This window comes from Belonocnema kinseyi, chromosome 8 (assembly GCF_010883055.1).
Source record: "Belonocnema kinseyi isolate 2016_QV_RU_SX_M_011 chromosome 8, B_treatae_v1, whole genome shotgun sequence".
NCBI lineage: Eukaryota > Metazoa > Arthropoda > Insecta > Hymenoptera > Cynipidae > Belonocnema > Belonocnema kinseyi.
Window position 1 is genome coordinate 31,852,729 of NC_046664.1, and position 13,136 is coordinate 31,865,864.

Sequence of the window (13,136 nt, forward strand, 5' to 3'; positions counted from 1 at the left end):
CAACGCAATGGCAGCTTGGTACGAATTCGTCAATCGGTGGCAATAGTATGTTCACTTTCTGGGGAATCAACAAGTCGTGTTGAATTTCGTATCCATAAGAAACAGGATCTAACGCAACAGTCTTTTTATTCAAACAATTAAGTTGTTGATAAGTTACAAAAAAAGCTCGTAGAATATGTAATATTATTGATGCTGTAGTAGGTGGTAGCTGACTAAGTTCGCAAATTTTAGTGTGATGATAATAATGATATCGAAGTTCGTCGAAATTTTGACAACTAGTATTTGGATTAAAAACTTTAACGAGATATCTTTCAGCTACTCTTAGGATGTAACGCAACAGATCTTCAGAAGAATCTAAAACTTATAAAAATTTATTTACAATTTGCAGTGAAATTAATGAATGAATAAAAAATAATAGACACCATACTTCGACCGAAATGAAGAAGAGAACCTTCTGGTTTTTTATTTTTGATTCTAAATCTTAGTTATTGAAAAAAGAAAAAACCTAGTTTTTTATAATTTTGATTGTACCACAACACAACTTTATATTTACTATTTAGCAAAATAAATGTCTGATTGTTAAACTACCAGGGAAATTGGATTCTTTAAAATTGTATAGCATTTTTAACTATTGCACATCAAAAAATTATTATTTATCAAAAAAAAACATTTAATATCAAAAACAATATAATTTTGAACTAATATTTATTTCGAATTTAAACCCATTCCCGATATCATTGACGCGCGAACAAGAGCATGTGGCTGCGCGCGAGGCAGCCGAAAGGGCGGTGTAGACGTCGAAAAAGCGCTGACTGTTAGTCGCGAAAACCATACCTTCGCCGGTCCTATACTAATATTGAATTATATCAATTTAAAGCGTAACTTCTAAATAATAAGTAAGTTTTCTCAATTTTAAGAAATATTGAATAGGCTACAAATTATTAACGGTCAAAGTTGGTGAAAAATGTCGAATTTTCAACTTTTGAAAATTCTTAACTTTTGAAATATGCATTTTACGAAAAAGTTACAATGAACATTTTCGTCTTAAAATGGGCCATATTATCTAAAAAAAATTGTCCAGATCGAAAAAGTCATTTTTTCATAATTTGTTTAAACAATTGCGATTTAAACAAAACGTACCACTTTTTCGAAAAAACGCCGAGTATATTCGGATTCAGTCGCTCAAAATACATAAGAATCATACCTTTTTATCCTTGGACATATTATTGCATACGGCAGCATTGCCCGCTCCCGGACTAATAGTTGGGCAACGTAAACTTTGTCTGCGGCAGATGGACGATAGATATTCGTGAATCATTTTACTCTTACACGATGCATAGAACTATGAAAATTTTTAATTGAAAAACTATGCGCTTTTCGGAAAATTTGTCAAGAATAAAAAGTTCTTGTAATCAGCCGAGAAATACGCCTGAATTTTTCCGGAGCGTTCTGAGCAAAATTTTGAATTTTGCAAAAATTGTTCAAATGCAAAATCCAAAATTTTGCTCAAAGCGCTTCGAAAAAAATCAGGCGTATTCCTTGGCTGATTACAAGAACTTTTTATTCTTGATGATTTTTCCGAAAAGCGCATCGTTTATTGTAAAAAAATTCATGAATGTTTTCACAAAAATTTTGCCATTAAGACGCCATTTGGAAATACTAAAACGAAAAATCGATCTTTGAACCATGGATTCTCAAAGTTTAGACATTTATTCCACCCGTTAGTGAGATTCCAGGTTAATTACAGACTCGAAAAGCTTTGGAAATTGGTTCACAAAAAAAAATAGGCACGAAAAATCACGTTTTTTTTTTTGTTTAAACTGCATTTTGGGATAAGAAAATTTTTTGAGAAATTTCATTGGCACCGTCGGAAAGAGGAGATCTTAAGCAATAAAAATATATGTGTCTCAATTCTTTCTAGTGTCGAATAGTCTTAGTTATTGGCCGTTGAAAAACAGTGTACCGGTAGTGGCGTTTTGGCCGTTTAAGGGTTAATTCATTTTCAAAAACTTGACATGCATGGCATTTTACTTATATTTAAAAATAACGGAAAACATCGTATTGTTTTTAAAAATTTGAAGTTCTGAAAAGTATTTCAAATAATTAAAACATTGTATAGATTGTACTCAATTATTTATTATAAATGTAGGGAATAAACATAAAATTTTATTCTATTATTTTGTTCAAAATTCCACAATTAGGTTTAAACGAAAACAAATCAATCTTTTTGGTTGAAAAGTTTACTGTTTTATAGAAAATTTGACTTTTTGGCATGAAAACTCGACATTTTCCATGCATTTTTTTCTTGATTACTGACTGAAAGATCTTTCTTGGTTGGAAATTCGTATTTTTGGTTTAAAAATTTATCTGTTGTATACATTTTATCTATTATCTTTTCTTTGGTTGGTTGATTTTGGTTTATTTAGTTAAAATTAATTTTTTTAAATAAAAATTACCCTCTTCAATTTTTAGTTGAAAAATGCATCTTTTTATTTTAAACTTCATTTATCCGATTAAAATTTTTTTTTTGGTTAAAAATTTAACTATTTTGTTAAAAATTCGTTTTTTGGTTAATAATTAATTTTTTAACTGAAAATATAACTTTTCTATTTTTGGTTGAAAATTCATCTTTTTGGTCAAAAATACAATTGTTTGGTTCAAAATTAATTTTTTTATAAAAAATTCATCATTATAATTCAACATTCATTTCATAGTTAAAATTATAACTATTTTATTGAAAATTATTATTCTTCTGTAAGAAATATAACTACTATTTGGTTAAAAATTCATCTACTGTTGTACAATATAAATCTTCTTGGTGAAAATTTGGCTTTTTGGGTTGATCCGAATCCAAGTGCTTGGTTGAAAACTGTTTTTGGTTTCGAATTGATATCTTTCTTTTTTAAAATATCAACTATTACATTTTTTGAAAGAATTCAAGTACTCATCATTTTAATTTAAAACTCTTTGTTGCGTTGAAAATTCAACTATTTTGTTAGAAATTTGGTTTTAATTGCTTAAAAATGAATTCTTTAACTATTGATTAAATCATTTAATTTTTTGTTGAAAATTTATTCTTTTTATTTTTAAATTCATGTACTTTGTTGGAAATTCAATTTTTTGTCAAAAAGTTATTTTTTAACTGAAAACATAAATATTCCATTTGGGCTGAAAGTGTATCTTTTTTAGTTGAATATTAATGTATTTTGTTGAAAATTCAACTTTTTGTTCGAAAACAAAACTATTTGGTTCAAAGTTCATTTTCTCATTGAAGATTCGACATTATACTTTAACATTTCTTTCGTTGGTTGAAAAATTATTTTGTATGTTAAAAAGTTTATTTCTAAGCTATAAATATAACTATTCCATTTTATGATGAAAACTGATCTTTTTTAGCTGAAAATTCATGTATTTTGTTGAAAATTCGACTTGTGGTACAAAATGAATCTTCAAGGTTAAAATTCGTTTTTAAATGAATTTAGTCTATAGTTTTAAAAGGAAATTTTCTGCTTTACAAATATTCTTATATACATTTTTGCCGAAACACTAGGCGTTTATAAGTTATGAGTCAAAAACTAAGCGCGCGAGTACCAAAAGAGCAAGCCAAAAAGCCGGCGCTGCTATCTGTTTAGGGATGTTTTTCGAGACTAGATGTGAGCGTAAGCGAGCCGATGTGAAACTTTTTTGTTATTGATTTCTGTTGCCCTCACGGACGTGAAGGTGAAGAAAAAAAAATTCTACGTTTTTCTGATATTCGACCTTTTTTGAGTTTATTTCCCTGGGCTGAACTGTGATTGGAAAATTATTTTTTAACTGCAAATTTAACTACAAGTTTGAATGGAAATTTAGCTTCTTCAGTTGAAAATTTAACTATTTAGTTTGTAAATTCATGGATTTTGGTTGAAAATCCATATTTTGTTGTAGAATTTTGTTTATCTTTTTAGTGAAAAATTAATCCTTTTGGTGAAAAGTTCATTTCTTTGTTTGAAAATTTAATTATTTTGTTGAAATTTTTTTCATATTTAAAAATTAATTTTTCAACTGTAAATATATTAAGAAAATAAATTTCATAAATGTAAATATATTAATATTCTGTTTTAAGCTAGACATTTATCTTTTTTAGCTGAAAATTCATCGTTTTTTTTTTTGACAGAAAATTATTTTCTGGTTAAAAATTCATTTAACTGATTATAAACTCTTAATTATGTTTAAAAATCAATTTCTTTAATTAAAATTTTAACTAATTTTTGAAAATGCATGTATTCAGTTGTTCAAAATCTTGAAAAATCTACATTTTTTAAAATCTTTACAAGTTTTAAATAGTTTTTTAATTTTCGAAACTTCTAACACAGTAATACAAGAATCTGAATTTCAGTAGAGAAAGGCGGTTGACTTTCAGATGTAACCAAAAGGATCATTCACCAGTTGAAAGTTAACTGATGATTATAACATGACTTTAAGTAACGCGCTTGGTTGAAAGACAACTGCTTTATGCACGTCAAATGTACTTTATAGGTTAATTTAAGAAGAAAGATTGTTGACTTTCCGTCAACGCGTGCGTCTGAAATGAAACTTATAGGTTAATTTAAGTCAGCTGATTGTTGAAATACTAGGTACAGAACGTAAATCTTCAATCCTTTTTTGTGTATTTTTTTATCATATATAAACGATTATTCTATCCATAATAAAATCCGTTATAGATCTGAGTACTTATATCAAAATAACAAACGTTGACGAAACGACTATACCAGGAGCTCAGTGTTGATCGATACAGCGCTGTCGACAAAATACGTGGTTTGCGCATCGCGTTTCGCGCACGCCTTTCTGCCAGCACAAATTGAAATTCAGAGCGCGCGAATGCAAATCATCCTAAACTGAACATACCGTTCACTCAATCACCATATTACTCGTATAATCAGATAGGAGACACTGCACTCAAGTTCCATTTCTGGTTAAAATTAAGTGACTTACTCAATTTAATGCAAAAATGAAATTCATCTACAATTAAAATTCATCATCTTGTATTACTGTGAAATAGCTCTTAAAGTTACTGCAATTTTTTTCTGAAATTTATTCTCTTGAAACCTTTCAAAGTTCTTAAAACGATTCTAAATTTTGTTTTGAAATCTTCAAAAATCCACATTTTCTTTTAAGTATTTTGAAATATTTTCAAATTCTAAAGTATTGCCTAATGTTTTTAAAACTTCTTAACGTTTTAAATATTTTTTAAAATTACTTTAGATTCTTCTTGATTCTTTTTAAACATTTTGAGAATCTTTTGAATTGTTTTGAATATATTCTCGATTTCTCCGGTTTAGTAGACACTTGATTTTATTTTAGTTTCATTTGATAATTTTTAAGGCTAAATATTTAGCCCAATTTTAGCTCAATCTAAAACAAATAATAATATATAAAATCGTGTAATCAGTAAGAAATTATGTACACAAAAAAACATATATTTAAAACTGCATTCCTGACCAGAAATTATTTAATTTTATACATAATCAATAAATTTACTGATGAAAAGAACCACTGCGCCGAAAGGCTTAATTAATTATTTATTAAGTAATCGAATTCAATTACTTTCGACCTTCAAGCTAAGACGTATTTGCATTGTCTTGCTTTAATAATTAGAAAAAAGTGCGCACTCTATCAAAAACAATAACTATTTTGTTATTAAAATTTGATTTCACCTATTGTCCTTTTTAAAAAAACTTTATTTTTTATTTTCAATGTTATTTTTTACGATTTAAACAAAAAATATGCATCCTGTACAAAATAATTATAAGAAATATGTCGATCTTTTTTGGTGCACAACTTTTGTTTATCAATTTTATTTTTGTAGCTTTTGTTGTTTACCGGATTTTTATTGCCAATGTTATTTTTTACGATTAAAACAACAATTGCGTGTCCTATGAAAAAAGTTTCAATAAAATTTGTAGAAATTTAAATTTCGTTTGAAATTAATTTTTTTATGAACAAATTTTTACTATTAATTTATTCTTGAACCTTGTGTAATCTTTTCTAAGATTTTCATTTTTAATGTCAGGCGGGCTCAGATCAAGGTACATAAATAAGTATAATATACACTTGATATAATAGGGTTGAACTTAATTTGCATTCGATAAATGATGAAAATGTGTTCGTTAATGCCGAAGGAGCTTTAACAAAAGAGAATTCACAATCACCAAATGACAGTTGTCGATGCTTTGACTTTTAATCTTAAAAGTTATGTGCAAAAATTTAAAGGAAGTAAAATGATCGAACGCGTATCGGGAGGTAAGTACGTTATCGAGCGCGAAACGCGAGATGAATATATTATCGAGGACGAAGCGCGAGATTCAAAAGACGCGCCCCTAGGCGCCATCAAACTTGCGAGCCTCGCGGCGTGCAGCTTTTTTATTTTATGAAAAAAACGTTGTCTTTTTTCGACCTATTATCGTTAATAAAGATTAACTTTTTTCTAAAATAGGTCATTCTCATCAAATTCAAAAATAATAATCCTTAATGGTAATTATAATAGAATCTGGTAGTTTCCTCTATTTTCATGATCTATTCTTCCATGAATTCTCGCCGGTTTTCGATTTTCCCCCACTGACATTAAATTTGGATTGCGCAGGCGCGAAGGTTTATATATTGTGTTTACCGCTTGATGCGAATAAGTACAAGTTGGCCTGCTTCGAAGCGCAACATTGGTGCGTTTTTGACATTGTTCGAATTTTTTATATAAAAAAAAGTCAAAATGCGGTTTATTCAAGGTACGAATCTGAAGGGTATAAAGAGACATCCATCTGTAAGTGTTTCGAATAAGAATTAATTTTTCAAGATTTCGAGCATTTTCCGACTCAGGCCTTACATGAATTCCATATTGAATTTCTTTTCTTTTGCGATGTCTATGTTGAGCACTTGCAAAATATCTAGACAAGAAAAAGATGCAAATTCTTTATTGAATGGCATCACATAACAATTTGGAAGCTTTTAATATCTTTTACCGCATTTCGTTGCACGGTGAGCCTCAACCTACTTTAACTTGAAAAAAATATTATACAGGAAGTTTCTTAGTGGAATATTATTTTTACATAGTATGCGCATATTTTGCGTGAAAGAATAAAATAATTGTAGGGGAGCGCTTTTTTCAAAATTAAGAATTTTGTTCATAAACAAAGAAATTGTAATAAAAAGCTTTTTTTAATTAGGGATTGTTAAATGTTAAATATAGAGTCTAGATAGCTCTACAAATCTTTTTGTAAAATCATAACTTTTGAATCTACAAAGGGTTATATATTCCTCTAGTGCAAAAAGTTTTAAAAAAATTATACTATACTGAACTTTTTTTTCGTAATGTTCCCCTCGGATGATGGGACATTTTTGATATGCAATTAAACAAATTGTGGGAGCACTTTTTTCAAAAACTACCAAATTTTATCCTAGTTTTTGTTAATTTCTGGATTTAAATATAATAGCTTTCTTCTTGCTCAAAAGCTGAGTAAAAAACTTAACGAAATTTTGTTCCAAAATAAGAACTGTATAGTCAAAAGCTTTTTGTATATTTGAAAAAAGCCTTTTATCGCAGGAAATGTTTTTGAAACATTTTTTTATCACCGGTTTATCGCAGGTTGTAATTGAATTATGCTGGCATGATTTTAAAAATCATGCCAGCAAGAATCTTTTAGTCAAAGTTCGTTGAGGCTCACCGTGATGTTACATTGTTTAATATATTATTATAAAAAACAATAAGTATATATTTTGAAATAAACACATATTTCGCGATTAGGTATGCGGAAATTTAATAAAATTATCACGAAAAAAATACTGGATTAAATACTTATACCGATACTTGGTTCATAGGGGTTGGGAAATGACGCAGATAGGATGACCCCTTGGAACGTGAGGTCTATTTCTAATCATCGAAACTGAGGTCACTTTAACTGTTTGTAGGGAATTTTTTTTTTCGGAACACCTTCGTACTTATTTCATTATGTATGAATATTTTTAGATTTTTCTTTTTAGAAATACTGACAAGGTTTCTATTAATTTTCACCCACCAAATTCTCGGGTTTTCCCATGGTATAAATGTAGGGTGATCAGAGGTCCTCATTTATCAGGACATGTTTTTAAGACTGTCCTGATTTTTTTATTTTTTTGCTATATCCTGATTTTGCATGCCCAAAAACAAAAATTCGAGATTTTTATTACAAGGAGATCAATATTTGGCCATAATTTTTTGAGGGCTTAGGCTCATCGTGACTATTTAATCCAATTTCAAAAACGTGACATGTATGGAATTTTATTAATACACACACACATTTACAAATAAAGAAAAACATCGTATAACCTAAAAATGGGAAGTTCTGAAAATTATTTAAAATAGTTAAGAAATTGTACAGATTGTACTAAATTATTTAAATAAAAATGTTAACCTCGAAAAATATATTTGTATCATTAAAACACTTAGGTCTTAGGGGGTGAACATTGGATTTTATTATTTTGTTTAACTATGCACTTAGTTGAAAGTGGAACTGCTTTGGTGATAATTCATTTTTTTGTTTTGTTAATCAGTCACCATTTTAATTCAAAAACCTTTCTTTTGTATTAAAAATGTAACTATTTTGTTAAGAATTTATTTTTAAATAGCTGAAAATTAATTTTTTAACTAAAAATTAATCTGTCCATAATTTGGTTAAAATTTTGTCGTTTTTCTTTAAAAATGCATGTATGTTCTTGAAGCCTAATTTCTTTGGTTAAACATTTTTTGGTCAAAAATTAAATTTTTAACTGAAGATAAAACTATTCCATTTTTGTTATGAAAACTTATCTATTCGTTGAAAATTTGTGTATTTTGTTGAAAATTCGTCTTTTTATAGAAAAGTAGTATTTATAGTTGGAAATTGATTTTTTAACTACAAACTTAACTACACCGTGTTGGGTTACAAATTTATCTTCCTTATAGTTGAAAATTTGTCTATCTGGTTAAAAATTCGTCTTTTTTAGGTAGAATATTAATCTTCTTGGTGAAAAATTCATTCTTTTGGTTGACAAAATTGAAAATTTAACTATTTTGTTGAAATTTTATTTTGTATGGTTAAAAATCAATTTTTTTAAACTCTAAATATAACTATTCTATTTTGTTGAAAATACGTCTTTTTTGCAGAAAATTAATCTTCTTGGTTAAAAATTCAATGTTATTGTTATTCAAGATTCCTAATTTTGGTTGAAAATTAAATTTTTTGATTAGAACTTTAACAGTTTCACTCTGGCTTTATATAAATATAATAATTTACTTAGGGTTTTATATAATAATAATAATAATAATTAAAGAAAAGTTATAACAATGGAAAATGTGAAAATTTTAATAAAACGACGACATAATGTAACACTTTTAACTTTATTGACACAATAAAAAGGCCGTATTTTTAAATTGACTAAGCCTGTTTTAATTTTCAAAATATTGTCTTTTCATTGTTTGAATAAAGTGAGAGAAAAAAGGAATTTTTTACAATCTTGAAATAATGAATTATGAATATATCAGTAGAGCTCTGTTTTCGATTTTCAAATTTTTGTTTGTTTGCCTTAGATAAGCATATAATCAGCTTGAATAAGTATATAATTTATTGGCTATAAAAAATAAGGTTATTCTAATTCTGTAGCTTTTTTACTTATGCAAAAGATACTTTGAAGTCAATCTAAATAAAAATTCGTAAAATTTAAATAATTACTAGTGAATTTATTATTAACTTATTATGTATTATTATTATTATTATTATTATTATTATTATTACGACTGTATAATTAAAAAAAAGATGTCATCAAAATATAAAACGTGAAAATTGAAACGTTTGATCAAATAACGCGACAGTGTTACATTCTGAACTCTATTGAAATAATAATAATAAGGCCTTATTGTAAAATTGTAAACATAACGCAGCCTGACTCAATTCAAATACATTGCCTTCGGATTATTTGAACAAAGTTAAGAAAAATGAGAATATTCTAGACTCTTTGAATTACAATGGAACAATAGAATAGAGATTAATTATACATATTCAGGGTCCTAATGCGCTACATGCGAGTTCTGTTTTCGATTTTCAGCATTTTTTGAATAGTTTATTTTCCATAGAAAATGGCAATTATTTAGCAAACCTTGTGAAAATGATTTTACTTGAGTAAGCCTTAACTTTAACACGTATGAAATTGAGCGCCTAAAGAAGGTAATTTTAATTGTCCCACTTTTATCCTTTTGAAAAAGAGTTCTTTGAGGTCTCTCTAAATCAAAAATGCAACTAAGTTCTAATGAACTTTTTTAGATTCAGTTAGCAAAAAGAGACTCACATAAGATAAGAAGAAAACCACTTATTCGATTAGTCGAGATACTTCTAAATTCAATAGTGGAAAGCAATAACTAATTGCTTGATAAAAGTATATAAATTTACTTCGGACAATATATAATAATTAAAGAAAATTTATAAGAATAGAAAACGAGAAAAATAGAAGAGCTTATTAAAAAAGCCCCACGGTTTTAATAACGTCATATTGTGAAATTGTACTCGTGACGCAATCTGTCTCGAATTTAAGAACATTGCCTTCTGTTTGTGTGTATAAAGTTAAAAGAAAATAAGCTTTTCTTGAATCTTAAAATAACTAGGTATCTATAAATAGGGTCCAAGTTAATTTTACACATTCAGGGTCTCCATGCACTTTTTTTCAACCGATCTCTGTTTTCAATTTTCAAAATTTATTTCGATTGTACATTTGTCTATTTTCCGAAAACAATTGTAATAACTTAGAAAACTTTGTAAAAATAATTTGACTTGAATAAAGATGAACTTTAATTTCTAAAGAAGTTTATTTTTATTATATCGTTTTTCTTACGCCAAAAAATACTTTATTGCCTCTATAAATCAAAATTGCTAAAACTTAACTGATTACTAGTGAAAGTTTACAGATTTTATTAGCAAAAAGTGGGTCACTAAAGATTATTAAAAAGTTACCATTTGGATTATTCGATATATTTCTTAATTCAATAGTAAAAAATAAACTTATTCCGTAGTTAAAACATATTTACTTATTGAAGACGGTGTATAGTATTTGAAAAAAGTTGATAAAAATGGGGAAAATAAAAAATAGAAAAATTTAATAAAATATTTTTTCATTTTCAACAGAATAGATGAATTTTCTACCAAATAGTTAAATTTTCAAATTATTAAGTATTCATTTTTAACTAAAAATGGAGCAGTTATATTTTCAGATAACAAAATTACGGAACAGTTGAATTTTAAGTCCAAACATTAGAATTTCTAAGAAATTAATTAATTTGCATGGAAATAGATACAAATAAAATTATGAATCAACCAAATAAAAAAATTACAACGTATTAGTTAAATTTTCAATTACAAAGTATACACTTTTAAACTTTAATATTAATTTGTTAAATAATGCGATAGTTACATTTGCAGTTAAACTGTTTAATTATTCAACACAAACGTTTTTTAAGACGGTATTTCGACGCTCAACTAATAAAATCAATTTTTGTCAAAAAGTATGAATCTTCAACAAAAAGAAAATGTTACTAACAAATTATTTCAGCTTTCAACGTAATTGTTGAATCTTCAACTAAAATGATGAATTTTCAACAACAATTTTATTCGATAAATTTTCAATAAAAAAAAATCCACATTATACCAAGTAGTTGAATTTTTAGCAAAAAGATAAATTTTTAACCAAGAATATTGTCTACAAAAAAATTCAGATTTTTCAGCAATGTGCGTGAATTTCCAAAGAAATAGTTGAGGTTTAAACTATAAATGATCATTTTACAAGTAATATTATTAATTTTAATTCCAAATATGTATAAGTTACATTTTCAATTTAAAAAATTAATTTTCAACACAAAAATGCATTTTTAACAAAACATTTAAATTCTCTGCCTAAGACATGAATTTTTAACTAAAGTGACGAACCTTCAACAAAAAAAAAGAAATAGGCCATAACTAGCTAACAGACCAAATCAGAGTTTTTCAGCACAGCGAAAAAAACATTCTATACAATAGAAATTATCATTTAAAGATAGTACAGAATTTTTACTTCCGAGATGATGTGTTGCTGATTTAAGCTCGAAAAAATTTGATTAGATATAGAAACAGTTATTCATTATCATGGAAATAGATGTGTCACCTAACAATATCAAAGTGAGAATGACCGTGCACAATATGGAAATGTTTCGACTGCGGATTACCATAAGAAATTTAATTTCCAGTTTAAATAGAAAATACAAACTTACTCCCGATATAATGAGTTTCTGCGATTAAGGATAGACAAGTCTTGATCTGAAAAAGTTAACTCCTTTCGAGTAAATCGCCCAAGAATTTCGAGGTTAAAATTAAACAGGTTTTGAAAATCGATTACCCGTGTGGAAATAGCCCGGGTTAGCCCTGGTACAACAAGGTTTCCTCGGCTGATTACAAGAACTTTTTATTCTTGACAAATTTTCCGAAAAGCGCATAGTTTTTCAAGAAAAAATTTTCATAGTTCTAAGCATCGTGTAAGAGTAAAATGATTCACGAATATCTATCGTCCGTCTGCCGCAAACAAAATTTACGTTGCCCAACTATCATCAACGTGGAGGTCGACGAATATCGATAGTCTCTTTTTTTTTAAGGGATTTTATATATTTTTTTTACATATTTTAATTTTTTTTTCATGGAGAATTTTTTTCATTCCAGATTTCAATCCGTTGAAATCATTTTGATCCTGCTGTTTCAGAATGTAATTTTGAGAAACAATGTAAGCAGCAATACATGTTGCAATCAATGCAAAATCTAGTAGTCCTCTGGCAACATTTTTCATTATTACATAATTCTCTTGTTCGCGATTCGTATCTGTGAGTTTCGAAATCACCTAGTTTTGATTGCGACAAATATTTCCTGCTGATTTCTTTACAGAAATCTTTAGTTTTCAATTTAGCTATATTATTCTTCTTGCAAATTTTCCAAATTACGGTAGCATTTGTAATTGATGATTCTATTATTCGTGAAAACATTTTAAAATTCGGTCTGGGAAATTCCGATCCCGAATTCTCGTCATCTGATGAATCATCTCCGTCAGAGCCAGAGTAATCTGGATTAGGTATGATGATACGT

General features: G+C 27.6%; 1 protein-coding gene across 2 annotated transcripts in view; it reads left to right on the plus strand.

The window, feature by feature from the left end:
- Window positions 1-13,136, plus strand: part of LOC117179161 (cytochrome c oxidase subunit NDUFA4-like) — a 21,475-nt gene that overhangs the window by 1,883 nt on the left and 6,456 nt on the right. The window contains exon 1 of one of the 2 annotated variants that reach the window (XM_033370866.1): window positions 6,668-6,793. The exons of the other annotated variant lie outside the window; for it this stretch is intronic. Within the exon in view, the coding sequence (XP_033226757.1) occupies window positions 6,743-6,793 (51 nt within the window). The 5' untranslated portion in view covers window positions 6,668-6,742. Of the gene's footprint in view, window positions 1-6,667; window positions 6,794-13,136 lie in introns of those variants that run through there. 2 annotated transcript variants of the gene reach the window in all.